The 25132-nt window shown below is 54.6% G+C and overlaps 1 protein-coding gene across 1 annotated transcript in view; it reads left to right on the forward strand.

Annotated features, from left to right (window-relative positions):
- The first annotated feature begins 499 nt into the window (after nucleotides 1-499).
- KMT2D (lysine (K)-specific methyltransferase 2D) overlaps nucleotides 500-25132 on the forward strand; it is a 32962-nt gene continuing 8329 nt past the window's right edge. Inside the window, exons 1-41 of the mRNA XM_008570669.1 lie at nucleotides 500-634; nucleotides 960-1125; nucleotides 1216-1330; nucleotides 1491-1648; nucleotides 2004-2149; nucleotides 2289-3878; nucleotides 3973-5081; nucleotides 5694-5804; nucleotides 6142-6252; nucleotides 7437-7541; nucleotides 8273-8454; nucleotides 8652-8816; nucleotides 8911-9020; nucleotides 9117-9164; nucleotides 9829-10050; nucleotides 10229-10348; nucleotides 10439-10552; nucleotides 10767-10897; nucleotides 10984-11131; nucleotides 11330-11395; nucleotides 11573-11683; nucleotides 11886-12023; nucleotides 12121-12205; nucleotides 12443-12684; nucleotides 12783-12856; nucleotides 13047-13097; nucleotides 13220-15034; nucleotides 15121-15303; nucleotides 15377-15513; nucleotides 15733-17600; nucleotides 19174-19297; nucleotides 19446-19530; nucleotides 19628-19694; nucleotides 19805-20037; nucleotides 20140-22905; nucleotides 23041-23181; nucleotides 23303-23470; nucleotides 23638-23797; nucleotides 24427-24502; nucleotides 24676-24851; nucleotides 24961-25091. Of these exons, the coding sequence (XP_008568891.1) occupies nucleotides 580-634; nucleotides 960-1125; nucleotides 1216-1330; nucleotides 1491-1648; nucleotides 2004-2149; nucleotides 2289-3878; nucleotides 3973-5081; nucleotides 5694-5804; nucleotides 6142-6252; nucleotides 7437-7541; nucleotides 8273-8454; nucleotides 8652-8816; nucleotides 8911-9020; nucleotides 9117-9164; nucleotides 9829-10050; nucleotides 10229-10348; nucleotides 10439-10552; nucleotides 10767-10897; nucleotides 10984-11131; nucleotides 11330-11395; nucleotides 11573-11683; nucleotides 11886-12023; nucleotides 12121-12205; nucleotides 12443-12684; nucleotides 12783-12856; nucleotides 13047-13097; nucleotides 13220-15034; nucleotides 15121-15303; nucleotides 15377-15513; nucleotides 15733-17600; nucleotides 19174-19297; nucleotides 19446-19530; nucleotides 19628-19694; nucleotides 19805-20037; nucleotides 20140-22905; nucleotides 23041-23181; nucleotides 23303-23470; nucleotides 23638-23797; nucleotides 24427-24502; nucleotides 24676-24851; nucleotides 24961-25091 (13803 nt within the window). The 5' untranslated portion in view covers nucleotides 500-579. The remainder of the gene's footprint in view (nucleotides 635-959; nucleotides 1126-1215; nucleotides 1331-1490; nucleotides 1649-2003; nucleotides 2150-2288; nucleotides 3879-3972; nucleotides 5082-5693; nucleotides 5805-6141; nucleotides 6253-7436; nucleotides 7542-8272; nucleotides 8455-8651; nucleotides 8817-8910; nucleotides 9021-9116; nucleotides 9165-9828; nucleotides 10051-10228; nucleotides 10349-10438; nucleotides 10553-10766; nucleotides 10898-10983; nucleotides 11132-11329; nucleotides 11396-11572; nucleotides 11684-11885; nucleotides 12024-12120; nucleotides 12206-12442; nucleotides 12685-12782; nucleotides 12857-13046; nucleotides 13098-13219; nucleotides 15035-15120; nucleotides 15304-15376; nucleotides 15514-15732; nucleotides 17601-19173; nucleotides 19298-19445; nucleotides 19531-19627; nucleotides 19695-19804; nucleotides 20038-20139; nucleotides 22906-23040; nucleotides 23182-23302; nucleotides 23471-23637; nucleotides 23798-24426; nucleotides 24503-24675; nucleotides 24852-24960; nucleotides 25092-25132) is intronic.

The following is a 25132-nucleotide window of genomic DNA, read 5'->3' on the forward strand; positions in this document are numbered from 1 at the left end:
AACCCAGGGCCCAGTGAGGCAGTACTGCCCAGTGAGGACCTATCACAGATTGGTTTCCCTGAGGGCCTTACACCTGCCCACCTAGGAGAACCTGGAGGTAAGCGAGGGGAAGTGGGGCAGGAAACAAGGTAGGGGCTAGGTAGTTCTGAGCCAATGATCACTTTTTTGTCAACTCTTTCCTTTCTGCTTACCTCTTCCCACCTATAAAGGGTGTTGCTGGGCTCACCATTGGTGTGCTGCATGGTCAGCAGGCGTGTGGGGGCAGGAGGGCCCAGAACTATGTGGTGTGGACAAGGCCATCTTCTCAGGGATCTCACAGGTAGGGCTTGCGGAGGGTAGACAGGGCTGTTGGGCTTCTGAAAGTCAGGGTAGAATGGGAAAGACAGTCGGATTACTGGGGCAGAGCTGGTACCTGAACTGTTTCTCTGGAAAGAGCTGGCTGGCACTGAGGCTTTGTCTTCACCCTGGTAGCGCTGCTCCCACTGCACCAGGCTCGGTGCCTCCATCCCTTGCCGCTCACCTGGATGTCCACGGCTTTACCACTTCCCCTGTGCGACTGCCAGTGGTTCCTTTCTATCCATGAAAACACTGCAGCTTCTATGCCCGGAACACAGTGAGGGGGCTGCACATCTAGGTGAGAAGTCCTGCCTGTTGGACATAGGGCAAGTGGGGGGCCAAGTATGCCTTGGATTTTTGTACTCTGTGAGCACTCATCGAAGTCTATAATTATATATTGTCAGTCTGCCCCACTAAAATTGTGAGTGCAGGGGCTTTCCCTGTCTTGTTTACCATGGCGTCTTTGGTTCCTAGAATAGTACCTGGCGTATATTGGGCAGGCGCTCAGTAACTACTTGTTATTCCTTCATTTTGTATCTGTGGAATGCCTGTTGTGTGTACAGTACAGTTCTGAGTCTTGCAAGGAATCCATAGCTGACCTGTGCTGTCTCTTCCTACTGCAGAGGAGGCTCGCTGTGCAGTATGTGAGGGGCCGGGGGAATTATGTGACCTGTTCTTCTGTACCAGCTGTGGGCATCACTATCATGGGGCCTGCCTGGACACTGCTCTGACTGCCCGCAAACGTGCTGGCTGGCAGTGCCCTGAATGCAAAGTGTGCCAAGCCTGCAGGTAAGAATGGGAAGGTAGGAGGGAAGCCTTAGGTGAAGCACAGGTTAGGATTGAAAATAAGGGTGGGGGGACCCTGCTGTGCCCCTGCAGGAAACCTGGGAATGACTCTAAGATGTTGGTCTGTGAGACATGTGACAAAGGATACCATACCTTCTGCCTAAAACCACCCATGGAGGAACTGCCTGCTCACTCTTGGAAGTGTAAGGTGAGTATCCCCCATTCTGCTTTACTCTCCCTAATTCTCCCTCCCGCAACTTGTGCAGAGTTTCTCTGCTGTAACAAGTCCTGTACCTTGTGACTGCTGTGACTCTTCTCCAGTCTCTGCTGTCTGACCAATGCCTGTTTTGCCTGCTCCTTTCCCCTAGGCGTGCCGGGTATGCCGGGCCTGTGGGGCAGGCTCAGCAGAGCTGAATCCTAACTCTGAGTGGTTTGAGAACTATTCACTCTGTCATCGCTGTCACAAAGCCCAGGGAGGTCAGCCTGTCAGTTCTGTTGCTGAGCAGCATCCCTCTGTCTGTAGCAGGTAAGTGGTGTGGACTAGATGAGATTGAGATGGGGAGTTAAAAGGACTGAAATTGGCAGGGACCATGCTAAATCAAGTGGACTTTCAGAGGAGAGCTCTAAGGTGGGCGTACAATCCACAGCATTCATGCCTTGCCCCATTGTGCTCTCTAGGAGTTGTTAGCTGGTGAGAGCCACAGTGCCTGCTCCCCTGTACCCTGAAATTGGCAGGGACCATGCTAAATCAAGTGGACTTTCAGAGGAGAGCTCTTAAGGTGGGCGTACAATCCACAGCATTCATGCCTTACCCCATTGTGCTCTCTAGGAGTTGTTAGCTGGTGAGAGCCACAGTGCCTGCTCCCCTGTACCCTCTGCAGATTTTCACCCCCAGAGCCTGGCGATACCCCCACTGATGAGCCTGATGCTCTGTACGTTGCATGCCAAGGGCAGCCAAAGGGTGGGCATGTGACCTCTATGCAGCCCAAGGAAATGGGGCTCCGGCAATGTGAAGCCAAACCACTAGGTAAGTAGGATTTGAGGGTCCCTGAATTTATACCCCTTTTATTCTGTGGCAAGAGACAAGTTTCTGCTTTGCCTCAGACCCTGCACTTTCTGTAGAGTACATCTGAGCTAGGTGGGAGCACAGTCTGTTGTATCTGCAGGGAGAGCAGGGGACCAACTTGAGCCCCAGTTGGAGGCCCCTCTAAATGAGATGCCACTGCTGCCCCCACCTGAGGAGTCGCCCCTGTCCCCACCACCTGAGGAATCACCTGCATCCCCACCGCCTGAGGCATCACGCCTGTCTCCACCACCTGAGGAGTCACCTGCATCCCCACTGCCCGAGGCATCACGCCTGTTCCCGCTGCCTGAGGAATCACCCCTCTCTCCACCACCTGAGGAATCTCCTCTGTCTCCGCCACCTGAATCATCACCTTTTTCTCCCCTGGAGGAGTCGCCCTTCTCTCCACCAGCAGAGTCACCCCCATCACCCGCTCTTGAGACGCCCCTGTCCCCACCGCCTGAAACATCATCTCTGTCCCCACCATTTGAGGAGTCTCCCTTGTCCCCCCCTCCTGAGGAACTGCCCTCTTCCCCGCCACCTGAAGCATCTCGCCTTTCTCCACCACCTGAGGAGTCACCTATGTCCCCGCCACCTGAAGAGTCACCTATGTCTCCGCCACCTGAGGCGTCTCGTCTCTTCCCACTATTTGAAGAGTCTCCCCTCTCCCCTCCACCTGAAGAGTCTCCCCTCTCCCCACCACCTGAGGCATCACGCCTGTCCCCACCACCTGAGGACTCACCCATGTCCCCGCCACCTGAGGACTCACCTATGTCCCCACCACCTGAGTTATCACGCCTGTCCCCTCTGCCTGAAGTGTCACGCCTGTCCCCACCACCTGAGGAATCTCCCTTGTCCCCACCGCCTGAGGAGTCTCCTACATCCCCTCCACCTGAGGCTTCTCGCCTGTCTCCACCACCTGAGGACTCACCCACATCCCCACTACCTGAAGATTCACCTGCTTCCCCGCCACCGGAGGACTTGCTTATAACCCTGCCATTGGATGAGTCACCCCTGTCGCCACTGCCTGAAGAGTTGCATCTCTGTTCCTGTCCTGAGGAGCCACAGCTCTACCCCCAGCCTAAGGAGCCACACCTGTCCCCCCAGCCTGAGGAGCCTCAACTTTGGTCCCATCCTGAGGAGACGTGCCTGTCCCGCCATCCTGAGGAGTCATGTCTGTCTCCTGTGCTTGAGGAGCCATGTCTGTCCCCGCGGCCTGAGGAGCCGTGTCTGTCCCCGCGGCCTGAGGAGCCACACCTGTCTCCTGTGCCTGAGGAGCCATGCTTGTCCCCCCGGCCTGCGGAACCACACCTGTCCTCACGGCCTGCGGAACCACACCTGTCCTCACAGCCTGAGGAACCACACCTGTCCCCTCAGCCTGAGGAGCCGCATCTGTCCCCTGTGCCTGAGGAGCCACGACTGTCCCCCGAGCCTGAGGAGCTGCACCTATCCCCTCAGCCTGAGGAACTGTGCCTGTCCCCTCAGCCTGAAGAGCCCCCTGAGGAGCCAGGCCAATGCCCCAACCCTGCGGAGTTGCCCTTGTTCCCCCCACCTGGGGAGCGATCCTTATCCCCCTTGCTTGGAGAGCCGGCCCTGTCTGAGCCTGGGGAACCACCTCTATCCCCTCTGCCTGAGGAGTTGCCCTTGTCCCCATCTGGGGAGCCACCCTTGTCACCTCAGCTCATGCCACCAGGTAAGGGGATATTAATACCCCATTACTCTGGAACAGTCTTAACTCTTTATGGCACATCTAATCTAAGAGGCCCTCTTTTTCTCTTTCCTTCCAGATCCTCTTCCTCCTCCGCTTTCACCCATTATCACAGCTGTGGCCCCACCAGCTCTGTCTCCTTTGGGGGAGTTAGAGTACCCCTTTGGTGCCAAAGGGGACAGTGACCCTGAGTCACCATTGGCTGCCCCCATTCTAGAGACACCCATCAGCCCTCCACCGGAAGCTAACTGCACTGACCCTGAGCCTGTACCCCCTATGATCCTTCCCCCATCTCCGGGTTCCCCAATGGGACCATCTTCTCCCATCCTGATGGAGCCCCTTCCCCCTCGGTGTTCTCCTCTTCTTCAGCATTCTCTTCCTCCCCAAAACTCCCCTCCTTCCCAGTGCTCGCCTCCCACTCTGCCACTGTCCATTCCTTCCCCTCTGAGTCCCGTAGGGAAGGCAGTGGAGGTCTCAGTGGAGGCTAAGCTGCATGAGATGGAGACTGAGAAAGTCCCAGAACCTGAATGCCCAGCCTTGGAACCAAGTGCCACCAGTCCCCTCCCTTCCCCCATGGGGGACCTTTCCTGTCCTGCTCCCAGTCCTGCCCCAGCCCTGGATGACTTCTCTGGCCTGGGTGAAGACACAGCCCCTCTGGATGGGATTGATGCTCCTGGTTCACAGCCAGAGTCTGGACAAACGCCTGGCAGTTTGGCTAGTGAACTTAAAGGTTCCCCTGTGCTCCTGGACCCCGAGGAGCTGACCCCTGTGACCCCTATGGAGGTCTATGGCCCAGAATGCAAGCAGGCAGGACAGGGCTCACCTTGTGAAGAGCAGGAGGAGCCACGTGCACCAGTAGCCCCCACACCACCCGCTCTTATCAAGTCTGACATCGTTAATGAGATCTCTAATCTGAGCCAGGGCGATGCCAGTGCCAGTTTTCCTGGCTCAGAGCCCCTGCTGGGTTCTCCTGACCCTGAGGGGGGTGGCTCCCTGTCCATGGAGCTGGGGGTATCTACAGATGTTAGTCCAGTCCGAGATGAGGGCTCTCTGAGACTCTGTACCGACTCACTGCCAGAGACTGATGACTCACTATTGTGTGATGCTGGGACAGCTATCAGCGGAGGCAAAGCAGAGGGGGACAAGGGGAGACGGCGCAGCTCCCCAGCCCGTTCCCGCATCAAACAGGTGAGGGGTTATCCAGCTACTGGACGTGGTCAATGTCAGGCAACTGTCATAGATACAGTCCTATGTCATTGATCCCTTACCACCTGGCTTATTGAGCGGCGCAGCTCCCCAGCCCGTTCCCGCATCAAACAGGTGGGTTATCCAGCTACTGGACGTGGTCAGTGTCAGGCAACTGTCATAGATACAGTCCTATGTCATTGATCCCTTACCACCTGGCTTATTGAATCCTGAACTCTTGGTGATCTTTTAGTCCAACTTCTTATTTTATTGGGGAGATTACTGATACATAGAGGGGGAAAATGATTTGCCCAGGTTCATGTTACTCAGTAGTAGAATCAGGGCAAGAAACTTGAGTCTTTCAAGCCACAACTTTTTCTCCTTGTACCATGTTGGCCACTTTTTCTTCTTGGGAGAGGAGAATGGGTTTGGGCCAAAGCTACCTACTTGTTCATTTCTGGGAGTTTGGCCTTGCTGCCTGCCCTACATGGGACTCCTGGGCTTTATTATCCAGTGTTTATTATACTCTGTCCATTTGTCTCTTTTTTTCCCCTCCAAGCCCGTGGACCCAACACAACTGACTTGCTCCTGTAATCGTCCCCTTCCTTCATTCAGGGTCGCAGCAGTAGTTTCCCGGGAAGACGCCGGCCTCGTGGAGGAGCACATGGAGGACGTGGGAGAGGACGGGCCCGGTTAAAATCAACTGCTTCTTCCATTGAGACTCTGGTAGTAAGGAGAAGCCTCCCTTTCCCCAAGCATGCTTCAGATGGCCCCTTCAAAATCAAATACCCTTTAAATCCTGTCAGTCCCCTGCACACTGGCTTACCTGCCTGCTAGCCTAGGGCCTGTTCAGCTGTGTCTGTATTTCTGTCCACTTGGCCCCCAGGCTTCTGCCATCAGGCTGAGGCCCAGTTTGGGAGCTGGGGTGTTTTGCCTCTTAATCCTGGCTTCTGGCCTTCATCTTAGCCAAATGTTCACACCTCTTTCCCCTAATGCCAAAGAAGAAAGCAGCTTAGTCAGGCAGATTTATCTGCCTCACTTTCCACAACTCTCTGCCTATAAGGTTGCTGATATCGATAGCTCTCCCAGCAAGGAGGAGGAGGAAGAAGATGACGACACCATGCAAAATACTGTGGTTCTCTTCTCCAACACAGACAAATTTGTCCTAATGCAGGTATCATACTTGACTGGTGTAGTCCCATCCTTAGCAGTGAGATCTGGCTTACTGAACATTGTGTGTATGTTTTGGTAGGAAGGTAGATGGGGAAAACCAAGGACCTACTTCTGGGGATACCCAGCTAATGAGAAAACAGACAGAGAGTCAGAATAACATTGTCTATTTATTTGTCCATCTATCAAATTTCTCTTCATGACAAAAAAAAAAAAAAAAAAAAAAAAAAACAAAGAAAATGTTATAATGGACCTTTTTCTGCAGCCTTTTAGTAACATCCTTTCATTTTGCATTACTCCTCCAAAACCTTCCTTAATATTATAGGAAGTAAAGCTATTTACTAAGATATTTGCATTAGAACCATGCTGAATGGCCATATGGATTTCAGCAAATTGGATGTGGCAGCTGAAGTGCTGAAACATTTTAACAATCAAAGTCTTTTACTAAGGTTTTTGTTTGTTTGTTTAACTTTTATGGTCCAGCGGACAAAAAAAAAAATTTTCTCTTCAATATCTCCTCTGAGCTTGGTACTAAGTTAGGAGCTACAGGTATAGTAGTGAAAAAGACAGAAATGGTCTTTGCCCTATTGAAGCTTGTAGTCTAGGGAGCTTATATATGTTCTCACCTGAATAGTCTTTTTTTTATTTTTTATTTTTTTATTTTTTAAAAAGATGACCAGTAAGGGGATCTCAACCCTTGGCTTGGTGTTGTCAACACCATGCTCAGCCAGTGAGCCAACTGGCCATCCCTATATAGGATCCGAACCCGTGGCCTTGGTGTTACCAGCACCGCACTCTCCCGAGTGAGCCACGGGCCAGCCCCTCACCTGAATAATCTTGAAGCTGATAGAATTTTGTCACATATTTGACTCTCACCTGACCAGTCTTTACTCCATCTTATTTTCCTTTAATTTCCTCTTACCTTTACCCATGTCAGGCTTTATAAATTCAAATTACCTGATTAGGTGAGCAACCCGTCGTAGGAAGCAGCAGTTCCTACAGGTTGAATAGGAGGAGTAGGGTCCCATACTGGCTTACAGTGTCCTAGTGTCCTCCCTTCCTAAAGCTGAGGGATGGGCTTCTGATTTCCAGACTCCCTGTTCTCAGATTAATGTGTAGTCAGTTGGCTAGGACTGAGTTGGGTGAGGAGACCTAGTTGGACATTTGGGTTTCTGTGTATTTCCTCAGGACATGTGTGTGGTATGTGGCAGCTTTGGCCGGGGGGCAGAGGGCCACCTCCTTGCCTGTTCTCAGTGCTCGCAGTGCTATCACCCTTACTGTGTCAACAGCAAGGTGAGTTCAGGGCCCAAGAGTTGTAGGCTGGGTAATAGGGTCAGTTATTTGTTACCCTAGATGCCATCCTGTCCACACTACTTCTTAAAGCAGCCATTGGTCATGGAAATTGTTCATTAGTCACCAGTGATTGTCAGATTCATCTTAGAGAAAAGTACTTTGGAACTCATGGCAAACTTTATAATTTCTTAGTGATAGACTGTGACTTGCTGGTCTAATTCAATTCATCAGATAACTATGACATCTTTACTAATAGAAACACGATATAGTCTGGAGATAAAACTTGAAATCAAAATCATAAGTATATGTCTCCAAAGAGAAAGCAGTGTTTTTTGACTTAAGCATGATCAGTTGTTTTGGGATTTTCTTTAATATTAATTTATGACTTGCTCACTGCTAATATTCAGTAACTTGTAGCAATAGCAGGTTCTAAATGTGTTCAAGAAAAATTGGGGGAAATACAACCTGTCCACAGTCTTTTTTGGGTCTTGGCTAGTGAAAGATGGTTATTCTACCATTGTAATGAGGCTGGTGCAGCTATTCTCTGATCTACAGAGATCCCTGGGATCCTAAGTTTAGAGTCACTGTTTTGGGGGCAAGGGTGCTCTGCATAAGTCTTTCTGTGCTTCAGTGGAGATGGCCTGTACAATGGGGTTCCTCCAGCCCCACCCATATAAGTCCCACCCTCCCCTCTACCTCACACCCAGAGGAATTCCCATCTTCTACACCAGATCACCAAGGTGATGCTGCTAAAGGGCTGGCGTTGTGTGGAGTGTATCGTGTGTGAGGTATGTGGCCAGGCCTCCGACCCCTCACGCCTGCTGCTCTGTGATGACTGTGACATTAGCTACCATACATACTGCCTGGACCCCCCACTACTCACCGTGCCCAAGGGTGGCTGGAAGTGCAAGTGGTAAGGAGACCTCGGATTTTCAGAGGGGCCTGGGGCTTGAGAGGATAGGGTAGGTGGGACATTGATAGGATGTGATGTTGAGTATGTGACAGAGGCTGGGTTTAGAAGGCCAGACTGGTTGCATGGTTCTCAGTAAGGTGCCTCTGTGTGTCTTGGGTAGATTAGGTGCTGAGGGTCTTTCTTTCTGCCCCTACCAGGTGTGTGTCTTGTATGCAATGTGGGGCCGCCTCACCTGGCTTCCACTGTGAATGGCAGAATAGTTACACACACTGCGGGCCCTGTGCCAGCCTGGTGACTTGCCCTATCTGTCATGCTCCTTACATAGAAGAGGACCTGCTAATCCAATGCCGCCACTGTGAACGGTGAAAACATCTCTCCTCTTTATATCGGCCCATTCTTCCCTGTTGTCAAGCTCAAATTGCCTGGACTCATCTCATCCTGTCTTTGTTCTTCCAGATGGATGCATGCTGGCTGCGAAAGCCTCTTCACAGAGGATGATGTGGAGCAGGCAGCTGATGAGGGCTTTGACTGTGTCTCCTGCCAGCCCTATGTGGTAAAGCCTGTTGGTGAGTACTAGGTGCTGGTAGAGGAGGAGTCAGGGCAGGGGTGTGTTGCTTTGGGACAGGGTCTCAAGCTGCCTTCATTTGTCCTTGTCTCCACAGTGCCTGTTGCACCTCCAGAATTGGTGCCTATGAAGGTGAAAGACCCAGGTGAGTCACAAAAATTTCGAATGCCAAAGCCAGATGAGACATTAGACACTATGTAGTCTAACTCCAACCCCCCAACTTCATTTCCTCATTTTATGAGGAGGAAGCAAAGACCTGGGGAAGTTGAATGGCCTGCCCAGGGCCTCCTAATAAGTCACTAAGGTAGTGGCAAAATTATGACTAGAGCCAAGGCCTCCAGTTTCCTGGGCAGTGTTCCTTTCACCAGGCAACATGGCTTCTTTACTGCCTGGATTTCATCTCAGGGAACACAACTCTTTTTTTTTCTCAGAGAAGGGTTCTGGGGCCATCTCCACCTACATCATGATGTGAGCATTGCTCCTGGCAGCTGGGTACTGTGTGCTAGAATTCAGCAAGTAGGGGCCCTCCTAGCCCCAGACAACTAGAGAATCTGTTTGGTCAAATGAGGGTTAATCATAAAAAAGGGCAGGCCTCTGCAGTCACAGTCCCTCTCTGAATTCACCTGGGTCACTGGTGGAGAACTCAGGCCTCAACCAGTGCCCCTTGGTGGTCTGTTCTCCCCAGCCTTCAGACCCAAGGTTGGATTTTGTCACTGCTTTTGTCTCAGCTGGGGACATAGGTTGAAACTTGGAGTTCTGGTTTCCCTGGGGCCTCCATTCAGGGGTCACATGCTCTTCCCCCTGTGCAGAGCCCCAGTATTTTCGCTTTGAGGGTGTGTGGCTGACAGAAACCGGCATGGCTGTGCTGCGTAACCTCACCATGTCACCACTGCACAAGCGGCGCCAACGGCGAGGACGGCTTGGCCTCCCAGGCGAGGCAGGGCTGGAGGGTTCTGAACCCTCAGATGCCCTTGGCCCTGATGACAAGAAGGATGGGGATCTGGACACTGATGAGCTGCTCAAGGGTGAAGGTTGGGCTGGGGAATCTTACAGAGTGGCAGAGTAGTGGGAGCGTGCCCATGGGAATTGGGATGTTGGGTGGGTGCAACATTGCTGTTGGTCTTGTCCAGGTGGCTCTGTGGCAGGATGACAACGTTAAGAGGGCCCATGCCTCTGATTTGCCTCCATCTCTTCTGTCACCATACGCAGGTGGTATGGAACACATGGAGTGCGAAATTAAACTGGAGGGTCCTGTCAGTCCTGACCTGGAGCCTGGCAAAGAGGAGACCGAGGAAAGCAAAAAACGCAAGCGCAAACCCTATCGGCCTGGTGAGGTCCTGGGATGGAGAGGTGGGGTGGTAAGAGGCAGCTCACCATGTCCCCCAGTGTCTTCTCATCCTCAGCTCTGCCTCCTCATAGGCATTGGAGGTTTCATGGTGCGACAGCGGAAATCTCATACACGCGTGAAAAAGGGGCCTGCTGCACAGATGGAGATGTTGAGTGGGGATGGGCAGCCCGACGAGGGTGAGACGGGTGAGGGCACCAGTGGGGCCTAGGAGAAGGTGGGGATCACCACGCCCACGGGGTAATGCCAGGGAAGCCCAGGGGGTGGTTCACTGAAAGAGCCAAAAGCGTGGTGGGCCCAGCTGGTGTTGGGAGAAAGTAGGCAGAAAGTGTCACCTGGCTGAGTTGGGAGCAGCAAGTGTAGTGTCCCCAGAGAATCAGACACCTTCTGCTCTGTCCACAGTGATGCCTGCTGATCTGCCTGCAGAGGGCTCCATGGAACAGAGCTTAGCTGATGGGGATGAAAAGAAGAAACAGCAGCGGCGAGGACGCAAGAAGAGCAAACTAGAGGACATGTTCCCTGCTTACCTGCAGGTGGGTCTTAGGCTCTGAGAGGTGAGGGAGGTGTCTGCGCCCTGCAGGGCATGAAGAAGCCTGTTTCTCCCTGACTCCCCCCACAGGAAGCCTTTTTTGGGAAGGAGCTGCTGGATCTGAGCCGTAAGGCCCTTTTTGCAGTTGGGGTGGGCCGGCCAAACTTTGGACTAGGAACCCCAAAATCCAAGGGGGATGGAGGCTCCGATAGGAAGGAGCTCCCCACCTCTCAGAAAGGTTAGTTATAGGGGAATGAGGTAGTCTGTGGTGATCCGTCTTCCCTCTTGCTTAGGAGTGGGCAGGGTATTTGGTGGGGAATGGGATGGTCTCCAGGAGTTACGAATGGGCCTAGGGCCCCGGCCTGTGGAGCTGAGGACCCATTCTGGGCATCAGGTATAGGGCCTTTCTGATTGGAGTGGGGACTATTGCTCATAGGAGATGATGGTCCAGATGTTGCAGATGAAGAATCCCGTGGTCCTGAGGGCAAGGCTGATACACCAGGTGAGGGCTGCTGGTGGGACTTTGTCCTATCTTGGTTTTGACTGTCAGTCTGCTCTGTCCCTGAGCATTGTCGGGGTTGGAGGCTGGGAACTGTTCCATGCCCCTCTGTAGTTCACGGTGGCCAGTATGGTACCTCCATACCGGTCTTGGCTGATGGGTTTCTCCTGGTAATTGCAGGACCTGAGGATGGGGGCGTAAAGGCATCCCCAGTGCCCAGTGACCCTGAGAAACCAGGCACCCCGGGTGAAGGGATGCTTAGCTCTGACTTAGACAGGATTCCCACAGAAGGTGAGGCTATGACCCGCACTTCTTTGTGTATAAGTGTCCTCTACAGGAGAAGGAGAAGGTCCTACTTGTAAGACTGTGATCTATACAGCTTCTCTGGAGGGGAGTCCTGGGTACCTTCCCTGGCCATGACCATTTATAGACCTGTGGTATCACCTGAACTTCCCAGTCTTCCTCAGCAGTGTCTTTCATCATTCTCCCACAGAACTACCCAAGATGGAATCCAAGGACCTGCAACAGCTCTTCAAGGATGTTCTGGGTTCTGAACGAGAGCAGCATCTGAGTTGTGGAACCCCGGGCCTAGAAGGCAGCCGTACGCCACTGCAGAGGCCTTTTCTCCAAGGTGATGCAAGTGGGAGCGGTTCGAAGACTGGCATAGCCAAGCTTGCCCCCAGGATAGGCCAGTTGCTCCCTTTTCTCTGATCCTGTTCTTCTTGTAGGTGGACTCCCTTTGGGCAATCTCCCCTCCAGCAGTCCAATGGACTCCTACCCAGGCCTCTGTCAGTCCCCATTCCTGGATTCTAGGTTGGTATCTGTGATTAACGTCTGTGGGCAGTCCCTGTTGTCCTTTTCCTCCATCTGGGTTCATGCCTTGCCTCCCTTGGACTCCTGGCTGCTGTAGCAACACTTCCGCTGCTCCTCTCCACTTCCTTATTAGTGGCCTTCTATTGGGGCAGGGCAGTGGCCTAGGGATCTGGGCAGTTTATCTGGGATGGGGCTTGGCATCCCTGCCCCCTGTGACTCTCTGCCCCTGCGCCCCAGGGAGCGCGGGGGCTTCTTTAGCCCGGAACCCGGTGAGCCAGACAGCCCCTGGACAGGCTCAGGGGGCACCACGCCCTCCACCCCCACTACCCCCACCACGGAGGGTGAGGGCGACGGGCTCTCCTATAACCAGCGGAGTCTTCAGCGCTGGGAGAAGGACGAGGAGTTGGGCCAGCTCTCCACAATCTCACCTGTGCTCTATGCCAACATTAACTTTCCTAATCTCAAGCAAGATTACCCAGGTACCTGTGGGATGAGGGCAAGGGAGACAACCTGACAACTTGGCTGGTGGAGGGGTCACCTGCCAGGTCTCCTCTAACTCAATCCCTCTGCCCTCCAGACTGGTCTAGCCGTTGCAAACAAATCATGAAGCTCTGGAGAAAGGTTCCAGCTGCTGACAAAGCACCCTACCTGGTGAGAAAGAAAGGAGCATTGGTTAGCATGGGAGACAGAAGGAGATATCTTTGGGATACCTCTCACTGCTAAAGCAGCTGGGCGAGGAGGGATCAGTTGCTGGCTAGAGAGTGTGAGTGACATTATGAGAGATAGCAGCTGGGCATGAGACTGAGTGCTAGGTCTTAAGGCTGTGTCCTATATCCCTCAGCAAAAGGCCAAAGATAACCGGGCGGCTCACCGCATCAACAAGGTGCAGAAGGTGAGTGGGGGTGGGCTGGGCTGAGCCATCAAAGTCCTGTAGCGGGTTGCGTCTCTGAGGGTGGGGGACATGGGGTTTGCCTACAGCAGCCTGACTACTCTGTGCCTGGTTTCCCCCTGTAGCAGGCTGAGAGCCAGATCAACAAGCAGACCAAGGTGGGCGACATAGCCCGTAAGACTGACCGACCAGCCCTACATCTCCGCATCCCCCCACAGCCAGGAGCACTGGGCAGTCCACCCCCTGCTGCTGCCCCCACCGTTTTCATTGGCAGCCCCACTACCCCTGCCGGCTTGTCTACCTCTGCGGATGGGTTCCTGAAGCCACCGGCAGGCTCGGTGCCCGGCCCCGACTCGCCCGGTGAGCTCTTCCTCAAGCTCCCACCCCAGGTGCCCGCCCAAGTGCCTTCGCAGGACCCTTTTGGACTGGCCCCTGCCTACGCCCTGGAGCCCCGCTTCCCCACGGCACCACCCATCTATCCCCCCTATCCTAGTCCGAATGGGGCTCCCGCGCAGCCTCCAATGCTGGGTGCCTCATCTCGTCCTGGGACTGGCCAGCCAGGGGAATTCCACACTACCCCACCTGGAACCCCCCGACACCAGCCCTCCACACCTGATCCCTTCCTCAAACCTCGTTGCCCCTCACTGGACAACCTGTCTGTGCCTGAGAGCCCAGGGGTAGGGGGAGGCAAGGCTTCTGAGCCTCTGCTCTCGCCGCCACCTTTTGGAGAGTCCCGGAAGGCCCTAGAGGTGAAGAAGGAAGAGCTTGGGGCATCCTCTCCTAGCTATGGGCCCCCAAACTTGGGCTTTGTTGACTCACCATCCTCAGGCCCCCACCTGGGTGGCCTGGAGTTAAAGACACCTGATGTCTTCAAAGCCCCCCTGACCCCTCGGGCATCTCAGGTAGAGCCCCAAAGCCCAGGCTTGGGCTTACGACCCCAGGAGCCACCCCCTGCCCAGGCTTTGGCCCCTTCTCCCCCCAGCCACCCAGACATCTTTCGCCCTGGCCCCTACCCTGACCCCTATGTTCAACCCCCGTTGACCCCTCGGCCTCAACCCCCACCCGCTGAGAGCTGCTGTGCCCTGCCCCCTCGCTCATTGCCCTCCGATCCTTTCTCTCGGGTCCCTGCCAGTCCTCAGTCCCAGTCCAGCTCCCAGTCCCCGTTGACACCCCGTCCTCTATCTGCTGAGGCTTTCTGCCCATCCCCTGTTACCCCTCGCTTCCAGTCTCCTGACCCTTATTCTCGCCCACCTTCACGCCCTCAGTCCCGTGACCCATTTGCCCCGCTGCATAAGCCACCCCGACCCCAGCCCCCTGAAGTTGCCTTTAAGGCTGGGCCTTTAGCCCACACTCCACTGGGGGCTGGGGGCTTCCCAGCAGCCCTGCCCTCAGGGCCGGCAGGTGAGCTCCATGCCAAGGTCCCAAGTGGGCAGACCCCCAATTTTGCCCGGTCCCCTGGGACGGGTGCATTTGTGGGCACCCCCTCTCCCATGCGTTTTACTTTCCCTCAGGCAGTAGGGGAACCTTCCCTAAAACCACCTGTCCCTCAACCTGGTCTCCCTCCACCCCATGGGATTAACAGCCATTTTGGGCCTGGCCCTACCTTGGGCAAGCCTCAAAGCACAAACTACACAGTAGCCACAGGGAACTTCCACCCATCAGGCAGTCCTTTGGGGCCTAGCAGTGGGTCTACAGGGGAGGGCTATGGGCTGTCCCCGCTACGCCCCCCATCGGTTCTGCCACCGCCTGCACCCGATGGATCCCTCCCCTACCTGTCCCATGGAGCCTCACAGCGGTCAGGCATCACCTCTCCAGTTGAAAAGCGAGAAGACCCAGGGGCTGGAATGGGTAGTAGCTCTTTAGCGGCACCTGAACTCCCAGGTACCCAGGACCCAGGCATGTCTAGCCTCAGCCAGACAGAGCTGGAGAAGCAACGGCAGGTGAGCCCTCACGTCTCTGCTGTTTTTGTGCCAGCCCTGTGATTGGAAGAGAATGGACTTACTCCTCTTCTGTGTTTTCTGCACAGCGCCAGCGACTGCGGGAGCTGCTGATTCGGCAGCAGATCCAGCGCAATACCCTGCGGCAGGAGAAGGAAACAGCTGCGGCAGCTGCAGGAGCAGTGGGGCCCCCGGGCAACTGGGGTGCTGAGCCCAGCAGCCCTGCCTTTGAGCAACTGAGTCGAGGCCAGACCCCCTTCACTGGGACCCAGGTAGGTAGAGTGGCAAGGGGTGGTGGGGCCAAGATACTGAAGATGGCCCCACCTTCACGTACCTCTCTTCTAGGACAAGAGCAGCCTTGTGGGGCTGCCACCAAGCAAACTGGGTGGTCCCATCCTGGGATCTGGGGCCTTTCCAAGTGATGACCGACTTTCCCGGCCACCTCCACCAGCCACGCCTTCCTCTATGGATGTGAACAGCAGGTGAGGCTCCAGGAGGTTCCCTGGGGGTAATCCAAAGGGACAGATTTTATCACCATTGTATGCTGTCTTTGACTTTCCTATCTTTAATCCTCCAGTATTACTTACTCTTCTTCATTATTCCTTTGCCTTCCCTGCATTCTATCCTTTCTCGCTACCCTAAGCCCACATTCTAGCTCTTCATCATGGTTTCACCTTTCTAACTACTGCACATTCTTCCAGGCAACTGCTAGGAGGCTCACAAGCCTTTTATCAGCGGGCACCCTATCCTGGATCTCTGCCCTTACAGCAGCAGCAGCAGCAGCAGCAGCAACAGCAACAACTGTGGCAACAACAGGCAACAGTAGCATCTTCCATGCGACTTGCCATGTCTGCTCGCTTTCCATCAACTCCTGGACCTGAACTTGGCCGCCAAGCACTAGGTTCCCCTTTGGCAGGAATTCCCACCCGCCTGCCGGGCCCTGGTGAGCCAGTGCCTGGTTCAGCTGGTCCTGCCCAGTTCATTGAGTTGCGGCACAATGTACAGAAAGGACTAGGACCTGGGGGGGCTCCATTTCCTGGTCAGGGCCCCCCTCAGAGACCCCGTTTTTACCCTGTAAGTGAGGACCCCCATCGACTGGCTCCTGAAGGGCTTCGAAGCCTGGCGGTATCGGGCCTCCCCCCACAGAAACCCTCAGCCCTGCTGGCCCCTGAATTGAACAACAGCCTCCATCCAACACCCCACACCAAGGGTCCCACCCTGCCAACTGGCTTGGAGCTCAGCCGGCCCCCCTCAAGCACTGAGCTTGGCCGCCCCCCTCCTCTGGCCCTGGAAGCTGGGAAGTTACCCTGTGAGGACCCTGAGCTGGATGATGACTTTGATGCCCACAAGGCCTTAGAGGATGATGAAGAGCTTGCTCACCTGAGTCTGGGTGTAGATGTGGCCAAGGGTGATGATGAACTGGGCACCCTGGAAAACCTGGAAACCAATGACCCCCACCTGGATGACCTGCTCAACGGAGATGAGTTTGACCTACTGGCATACACTGACCCTGAGCTGGACACTGGGGACAAGAAGGACATCTTCAATGAGCACCTGAGGCTGGTAGAGTCAGCTAATGAGAAGGCTGAGCGGGAGGCCTTGCTGCGGGGCGTGGAGCCAGGACCCTTAGGTCCTGAGGAGCGCCCACCACCTGTCACTGATGCCTCTGATCCCCGCCTGGCACCTGTGCTCCCTGAGGTGAAGCCCAAGGTGGAAGAGGGTGGGCGTCATCCTTCTCCTTGCCAGTTCACCATTACTACCCCCAAAGTAGAGCCAGCACCCGCTACCACTTCCCTTGGCTTAGGGCTGAAGCCAGGACAGAGCGTGATGGGCAGCCGGGACACCCGGCTGGGCACAGGGCCATTTTCTAGCAGTGGGCACACAGCTGAGAAGGGACCTTTTGGGGCTACAGGAGGACCACCAGCTCACCTGCTGACCCCCAGCCCACTGAGTGGCCCAGGAGGATCCTCCCTACTGGAAAAGTTTGAGCTAGAGGGTGGGGCCCTGACCTTACCTGGTGGACATGCAGCATCTGGGGATGAGCTAGACAAGATGGAGAGCTCACTGGTAGCCAGTGAGTTGCCCCTGCTCATCGAGGACCTGTTGGAGCATGAGAAGAAGGAGCTGCAGAAGAAGCAGCAGCTTTCAGCACAGCTGCAGCCTGCCCAGCAGCAGCAGCAACAGCATTCCCTGCTGTCCACGCCAGGCCCTGCGCAGGCCATGCCTTTGCAACATGAGGGCTCTTCTTCCAGTTTGGCTGGACCCCAACAGCAGCTTGCCTTGGGTCTTGGAGGAGCCCGACAGCCAGGCTTGGCCCAACCACTGATGCCCACCCAGCCACCAGCTCATGCCCTCCAGCAGCGCCTCACCCCATCCATGGCCATGGTGTCCAACCAAGGGCATATGCTAAGTGGGCAGCACGGGGGGCAGCCAGGTTTGGTACCCCAGCAGAGCCCACAGCCAGTACTAGCACAGAAGCCCATGGGCACCATGCCACCAACCATGTGCATGAAGCCTCAGCAGCTGGCGATGCAGCAACAGCTGGCTAACAGCTTCTTCCCAGATACAGGTAATCTCAGTGGTGCCAATTTCAGTGGTGTCGTGGCTGAGTTACTCGGGTGGTTATCACCAGAGGGGCCCTGAGGCTAGAGACCTGAGGTTATCCCTACTTCAGGAAGATGAGACAGAAGAGCTTTGGCTAAGTACCATACTAGTGGTGTAGGCAGAAGCACTGTAGCTTTTAAAAAGGGGGAGAACAGTTCCTGGCATATAGCAGGCATTCAGACATTTGAATGGATGAATAGAATGTGTGCGTATATGAAACCTGATTAGCAAAGGCTCTGTGGCTGTGGTGAGGCTGAAAGTTTAGGACTTGGAGAGAAGTGGTGCAAGAAAAGGTAATCCACGTAGTGAAAAGATTGAGTGAGGCTGTAGTGGCAGGAAAACATACAGGGTATTTGGAGAACAGTGAGACAAATGGTTAGGCTGGAAAAGACTGTGTACAGGGAAGTGAGTGAGCACTACCATAATTTTGGAGAGGGAAGAAGGAGGGGCAGATTGAGGAAGGCCTCACTGTCTAATTTAAAAATCAGAAGAACCATTAAATAGGTACTACTATTATCTTTGGTTACAGAAGAGGGAACTGGGATGTGGAGGTTAAGTTAACTTGTCCAAGATTACACAGCTACTACTAGAGCTAGATCTGAACCCTGGCACTCCACTTAACTGGTTTACTGCCTCAAAATTCTAGCAGAGGGAGCTTGGTTAGTCATTTTTTTTTTTTTTTTTTTTTTTTTTTGGCGGCTGGCTGGTAAGAGGATCTGAGCCCTTGACCTTGGTGTTTATAACACTGCACTCTAACCAGCTGAGCTAACTGGCTAGCCCTGGTTAGTCCTTTAGAAAGTAGGGAGTCAGTTAAGTTTTCTGAGCAGTAGAGAAGTATACAAAGTTCAGACTTTTAGGAAGATTTAAGTTTTTGGTGGTTGCTTATTTCTTCTTTTTTACCTAGCATCCTGGACAGGCAGGAGAATGGGCTACAAGTGATGCATGTTGTGCCCAAAACAGCTTTAGCATCTAGAGCTTCATCCCAGTGTCCACATCTTGAGTTCTCAGGCTGCGCTAGCTGCACTAAGAACAATACTTTTGAAGGGTGCTTTCCAGGTCATAAAATGTACTCAGTTCTTGTCACATTTGATCCTCTCAACAGCTCCATGAGGTAGGCAGAGTAGGGATTGTGATCTCTGTCAAATAGGGGAGTAAACTGAGGCTTAGAGAGGTGAAGTGCACTTGGGGCAGTGAGAACACCAGGGTCAGGGGTTCAGAACCTCACAGCTCAAGGGTTCAGATTCCTGCACCTGCCAGCCACAAAAAAGGAGAGGTGAAATGACATTGATATTTTGACTCAACAAATTATTTACTGAGCCCCTTTTCCTAGCACTGGGCAAGTAAAAACAGGACCAGATGTTCTATAAATAATAGAACTGTCACCCAGGCTGCCTGGCTCCTAGTTCAGTGATGTTTCTGCCGTGCCATGCCATTGTTCTACTGGCTTGGTGGAGGTCAGGGTGTTGGAAGGAATAAATACATACATACAATGGAGCATTGACCCCAAAGCCCAGCTCAGTTGGCTCCTCCCTCTCTAGACCTGGACAAATTTGCTGCAGAAGATATCATTGATCCCATTGCAAAGGCGAAGATGGTGGCTTTGAAAGGCATCAAGAAAGTGATGGCTCAGGGCAGCATTGGGGTGGCACCTGGTATGAACAGGTAAGACTCAAGGCTATGGTGGGGTTGGCCCTTTTCTTCCCCAGTCCCACCCCTTCCCTTCTTGGCCCCCCTTCTTACTTGTCCCACTTCTTTGCCTTTCAATTTTCCCACCGAAAATACTTATCTTCTATGCTTTGGTGGACTCCAGGCAACAAGTGTCTCTGCTAGCCCAGAGGCTCTCAGCGGGACCTGGCAGTGACCTCCAGAACCATGTGGCAGCTGGAAGTGGCCAGGTAGGTGGCCCGGTGAGAGTGTGTCCTGTGCCAACAGGCTGCCCTTCTTAGGGCCTGGTATGGAACAGTGATCCTTCAGCAGTCTCTCTCATTGCAGGAGCGGAGTGCTGGTGACCCCTCCCAGCCTCGTCCCAACCCTCCCACTTTTGCCCAGGGAGTGATCAGTGAGTGTAGGGCATGGGAGGAGGGTGCAAGGAGGTGGTTTGGGACATGGAGGAAGAGGGATTGCAATCACCGTTTTGTAGGTCCTGACAGCCCTCTCTCTCTCTCCCAGATGAGGCTGACCAGCGGCAGTATGAGGAGTGGCTGTTCCATACCCAACAGCTTCTACAAATGCAGCTGAAGGTGCTAGAGGAGCAGATTGGTGTGCACCGCAAGTCCCGGAAGGCTCTCTGTGCCAAGCAGCGCACTGCCAAAAAGGCTGGCCGTGAGTTCCCAGAAGCTGATGCTGAGAAGCTCAAGTTGGTTACAGAGCAGCAGAGCAAGATCCAGAAACAGCTGGATCAGGTGGGGAAAGCAAACTTCATCCTAGCACATCCACAAGCCAGGGAAGAGGGATGGCATGGGTGGACAGGCTCCAGGCTGACCTCTCTGACACTCCTATGTTAGGTCCGGAAACAGCAGAAGGAGCACACCAATCTCATGGCAGAATATCGGAATAAGCAGCAACAACAGCAGCAGCAACAGCAGCAGCAACAGCACTCAGCTGTGCTGGCTCTTAGCCCTTCCCAGAGTCCCCGGCTACTCACGAAGCTCTCTGGTCAACTGCTCCCTGGCCATGGTCTGCAGCCACCACAGGGGCCCCCAGGTGGGCAAGCTGGAGGTCTTCGCCTGCCCCCTGGGGGTATGGCACTACCTGGACAGCCTGGTGGCCCCTTCCTCAATACGGCCCTGGCCCAACAGCAGCAACAGCAACATTCTGGTGGGGCCGGATCCCTGGCAGGCCCCTCAGGGGGCTTCTTCCCTGGCAACCTTGCTCTTCGAAGCCTTGGACCTGATTCCAGGCTTTTACAGGAAAGGCAGCTGCAGCTGCAGCAGCAGCGAATGCAGCTGGCCCAGAAACTGCAGCAGCAGCAGCAGCAGCAGCAGCAACAGCAGCAGCAGCAGCAGCAGCACCTCCTAGGACAGGTGGCAATCCAGCAGCAACAGCAGCAGGGTCCTGGGGTACAGTCCAACCCGACCCTGGGTCCTAAACCCCAGGGTCTTCTGCCTCCCAGCAGCCACCAGGGCCTCCTGGTCCAGCAGGTTTCCCCCCAACCATCCCAGGGGCCGCAGGGCATGCTGGGCCCTGCGCAGGTGGCAGTGTTACAGCAGCAGCACCCTGGAGCTTTGGGCCCCCAAGGCCCTCACAGACAGGTGCTTATGACCCAGTCTCGGGTGCTGAGTTCCCCCCAGCTAGCACAGCAGGGTCAGGGCCTTATGGGACACCGACTAGTCACAGCCCAACAGCAGCAACAACAGCAGGGATCCATGTCAGGGCTTTCCCATCTTCAGCAGGGTGTAATGCCCCACAGTGGGCAGCCCAAACTGAGTGCTCAGCCCATGAGCTCCTTACAGCAGCAACAGCAGCTCCAACAGCAGCAGCAGCAGCAGCAACTTCAACAGCAGCAACAACAGCAGCAACTTCAACAGCAGCAGCAGCAGCAGCAGCAGCAGCAACTTCAACAGCAGCAACAGCAGCAGCAGCAGCAGCAACAGCAACAGCACCTTCCACAGCAACAGCTACAACCACAGCAATTTCAACAGCAGCAGCAACAGCAGCAGATGGGCCTCTTGAGCCAGAGTCGAACTTTACTATCTCCTCAGCAGCAACAGCAACAGCAGGTGACACTTGGCCCTGGTGTGCCAGCCAAGCCTCTTCAACACTTTTCTAGCTCTGGAGTCCTGGGCCCAACTCTCCTCTTGACGGGCAAGGAACAAAACATTGTAGAGACGGCTATTCCTTCAGAGGTCACTGAGGGGCCCTCAACACATCAGGGAGGGCCCTTAGCAATAGTGACTACACCTGAGTCAATTGCTGCTGAACCAGGGGAGATAAAGCCCTCACTCTCTGGGGACTCACAGCTCCTGCTTGTCCAACCCCAGGCTCAGCCTCAGCCCAACTCTCTGCAGCTGCAGCCACCTCTTAGGCTCCCAGGACAACAGCAGCAGCAAGTTAACTTGCTGCACACAGCAGGTGTAGGAAGCCACGGACAAGTAGGCAGTGGATCATCTGAGGCCTCATCTATGCCCCACATGCTGGCCCAACCCTCTGTTTCCTTAGGGGAGCAGCCTGGGCCCATGACCCAGAATCTTTTGGGCTCCCAACAGCCCCTGGGGCTAGAGCGGCCCATGCAAAATAATACAGGACCACAGCCTCCTAAACCAGGACCTGTACCCCAGTCTGGACAGGGCCTGCCTGGGGTTGGAGTCATGCCTACAGTGGGTCAGCTTCGAGCACAGCTCCAGGGAGTCCTGGCCAAAAACCCACAGCTGCGACACTTGAGTCCTCAGCAGCAGCAGCAGCTACAGGCACTCCTCATGCAGCGGCAGCTGCAACAGAGTCAGAGTCAGGCAGTACGCCAGACCCCACCCTACCAGGAGCCTGGGACCCAGCCCTCTCCCCTCCAGGGCCTCCTAGGCTGCCAACCCCAACTTGGGGGCTTCCCTGGATCCCAGACAGGCCCCCTCCAGGAGCTAGGGGCAGGGCCTCGACCTCAGGGCCCACCCCGGCTCCCTGCCCCACAAGGAGCCTTATCCACAGGACCAGTCCTTGGCCCTGTTCATCCCACACCATCCAGCCCCCAAGAGCCAAAGAGACCATCTTCACAATTACCTTCCCCCAGCTCCCAGCTCCCTCCTGAGGCCCAGCTCCCCCCCACCCATCCAGGGACCCCAAAGCCCCAGGGGCCAACCTTGGAACTGCCTCCTGGGAGGGTCTCACCTGCTGCTGTCCAGCTTGCAGATACCTTCTTTGGCAAGGGGCTGGGACGTTGGGACCCCCCAGACAACATAGCAGAAGCCCAGAAGCCAGAGCAGAGTAACCTGGTGCCTGGGCATCTGGAGCAAGTGAATGGACAGGTGGTGCCTGAGCCACCTCAACTCAGCATCAAGCAGGAGCCTCGGGAGGAGCCGTGCACCCTGGGAGCCCAGTCAGTGAAGAGGGAGGCCAACGGGGAGCCAGTAGGGGCACCAGGTACCAGCAATCACCTCCTGCTGTCAGGCCCCCGTTCGGAGGCTGGGCATCTGCTCTTGCAGAAACTTCTACGGGCAAAGAATGTGCAACTCAGCACTGGACGGGGGTCTGAGGGGCTACGAGCTGAGATCAACGGGCACATTGACAGCAAGCTGGCTGGGCTGGAGCAGAAACTACAGGGCACCCCCAGCAACAAGGAGGTGAGTACCACAGAATGGAGCAGATAAGAGTGGGGCCTAGAGCTGTGTGGGGCAGATTGAGCAGATGTGGGGCAGACAAGTGGTGAAGGCTCTGAAGATGAGGGCAGCAGCCTTCACTGGGAGTATCTGGCTTAGGATGCAGCAGTAAGGAAGCCTTTGACACCGAAGCCCAAGCGGGTACAGAAGGCAAGCGACAGGTTGGTGAGCTCCCGAAAGAAGCTGCGGAAGGAGGACGGGGTCAGGGCCAGCGAGGCCTTGCTGAAACAGCTGAAACAGGTGACCCCCAAGAGCTAGTCCCCTGGTCCCGTCCCAGGATAGGGGGCACCCTGTCCCCCAGCTGTGCAGTGACAGATGCAAATGCTGCAGGTTACCAACTTTGTCATCTTGCCCCTCCTAGGAGCTGTCCCTGCTGCCCCTAACGGAGCCTGCCATCACTGCCAACTTTAGCCTTTTTGCTCCCTTTGGCAGTGGCTGCCTAGTCAATGGGCAGAGCCAGCTGAGGGGGGCTTTTGGAAGTGGGGCACTGCCCACTGGCCCTGACTACTACTCCCAGCTACTTACCAAGGTCAGAAAAATGGCAATACCTTTTGGGATAATGAAGTTCTTGGGGAGGTAGGGATGGTAATGGAAGATTGAGGAAATTGCTGATGTACTGATGTAGTATGGGGTTAGGAGATTATATCAGTCTCCCTATGCCATTTTGCACACAACACCCCACCCCCAACCCCCCAGAATAACCTGAGTAACCCGCCGACACCACCCTCGTCGCTGCCCCCCACCCCACCCCCATCGGTGCAGCAGAAGATGGTGAATGGTGTCACTCCATCTGAAGAGCTGGGGGAGCACCCCAAGGATGCCACCTCTGCCCGGGATACTGAAGGGGCACTGAGGGGTAAGTTAACAGACTTCTCCTTTCCCAGTGGGATTTGGTGGTATGGTCCAAGCCAGTTAACATGCTCTGCTGTACATTTTAAGTAACGATTGGGTTGGATGCTGCCCTGTATGCTTACATGACATGGTACTTGGGATAGGAAGGGCTTCTTTTAGGACTGATGATGGGCTTCTGGAGTCTAGAGCAAAGGCAACAGGGAAGGTGGGTGGCAGGGAATGTCTTGATGCAGCCTTGTGTAGTAGGAACAGTCCAGCTTTAGTGGGTGTCGAGCTATAGTCTCATCTGGATTTGAATTCTGGTTCCTGCATTTATTTAGCTGTTACTTCAGCCAAGTAACTTGATTGATCTGTGTGAGCCTGCTTCCTCACTGTAAAATGGGTATTATGATAATCATGTGATGGAGTTGTTAGAAGATTAAACAAAGAGTGTACCTAAAGCCCCAGTGCCTGGTGCACAGGAAAGGCTCAATAAATATAGCTTGTCTGCCGCAAATAGGTAGGTGGGTGGGTGGTTAATCATCATAGCTAAGATAAGATCTCATGCTAGTTAGGCCTGAAATAATGGGGAGAAAGCACCATGAGCTCTGGCCACCATTACCCTGACTTTTTTCCTCCCCAATTACCCCTCAGATGCTTCAGAGGTGAAGAGTCTAGACCTGCTGGCCGCTTTACCTACGCCCCCTCACAATCAGACTGAGGATGTCAGGTGGGGGTGGGGTCGGACATGGGAATGAGGAATGGGGGTGGGAGACAGGTTGCCTCATTTTTCCTTTGGCCAATGGGAGATTTCAAGTAAGGCCATGACCATCTGCTAATCTCTAGATTTGGGAACGGGAGTCTTCAGGGTTGTAGCAACAAATGTCTACTTTTGGCCCACAGGATGGAGAGTGATGAAGACAGCGATTCTCCTGATAGCATCGTGCCGGCTTCGTCCCCCGAGAGTGTCTTGGGGGAGGAGGCCCCTCGTTTCCCTCAGCTAGGCTCTGGCCGATGGGAGCAGGATGACCGGGCCCTCTCTCCTGTCATCCCCATCATTCCTCGGGCCAGCATCCCTGGTATGTGTACTGCTCTGGGCGTGAGCTGGGCCAGGCCAGGCTTGGCTAGCTCGTCAAGCTGGGGGAGAGAGGCAGCTCAGTCTTACAGTAGTCCCTCTTTCTTATTCAGTCTTCCAAGATATCAAACCTTATGGCGCCCTCGACCTGGAGGTCCCTGGAAAACTGTCTGCCACAACGTGGGGAAAGAGCAAAGGAAGTGAGGTGTCAGTCATGCTGACCGTCTCTGCTACTGCAGCCAAGGTATGTACTGGGGGTGCCTCGAGGCCAAGGGGATCCTGGTC

Source organism: Galeopterus variegatus, unplaced genomic scaffold (assembly GCF_000696425.1).
Source record: "Galeopterus variegatus unplaced genomic scaffold, G_variegatus-3.0.2 Scaffold622, whole genome shotgun sequence".
In the NCBI taxonomy this organism is placed as follows: Eukaryota; Metazoa; Chordata; class Mammalia; order Dermoptera; family Cynocephalidae; genus Galeopterus; species Galeopterus variegatus.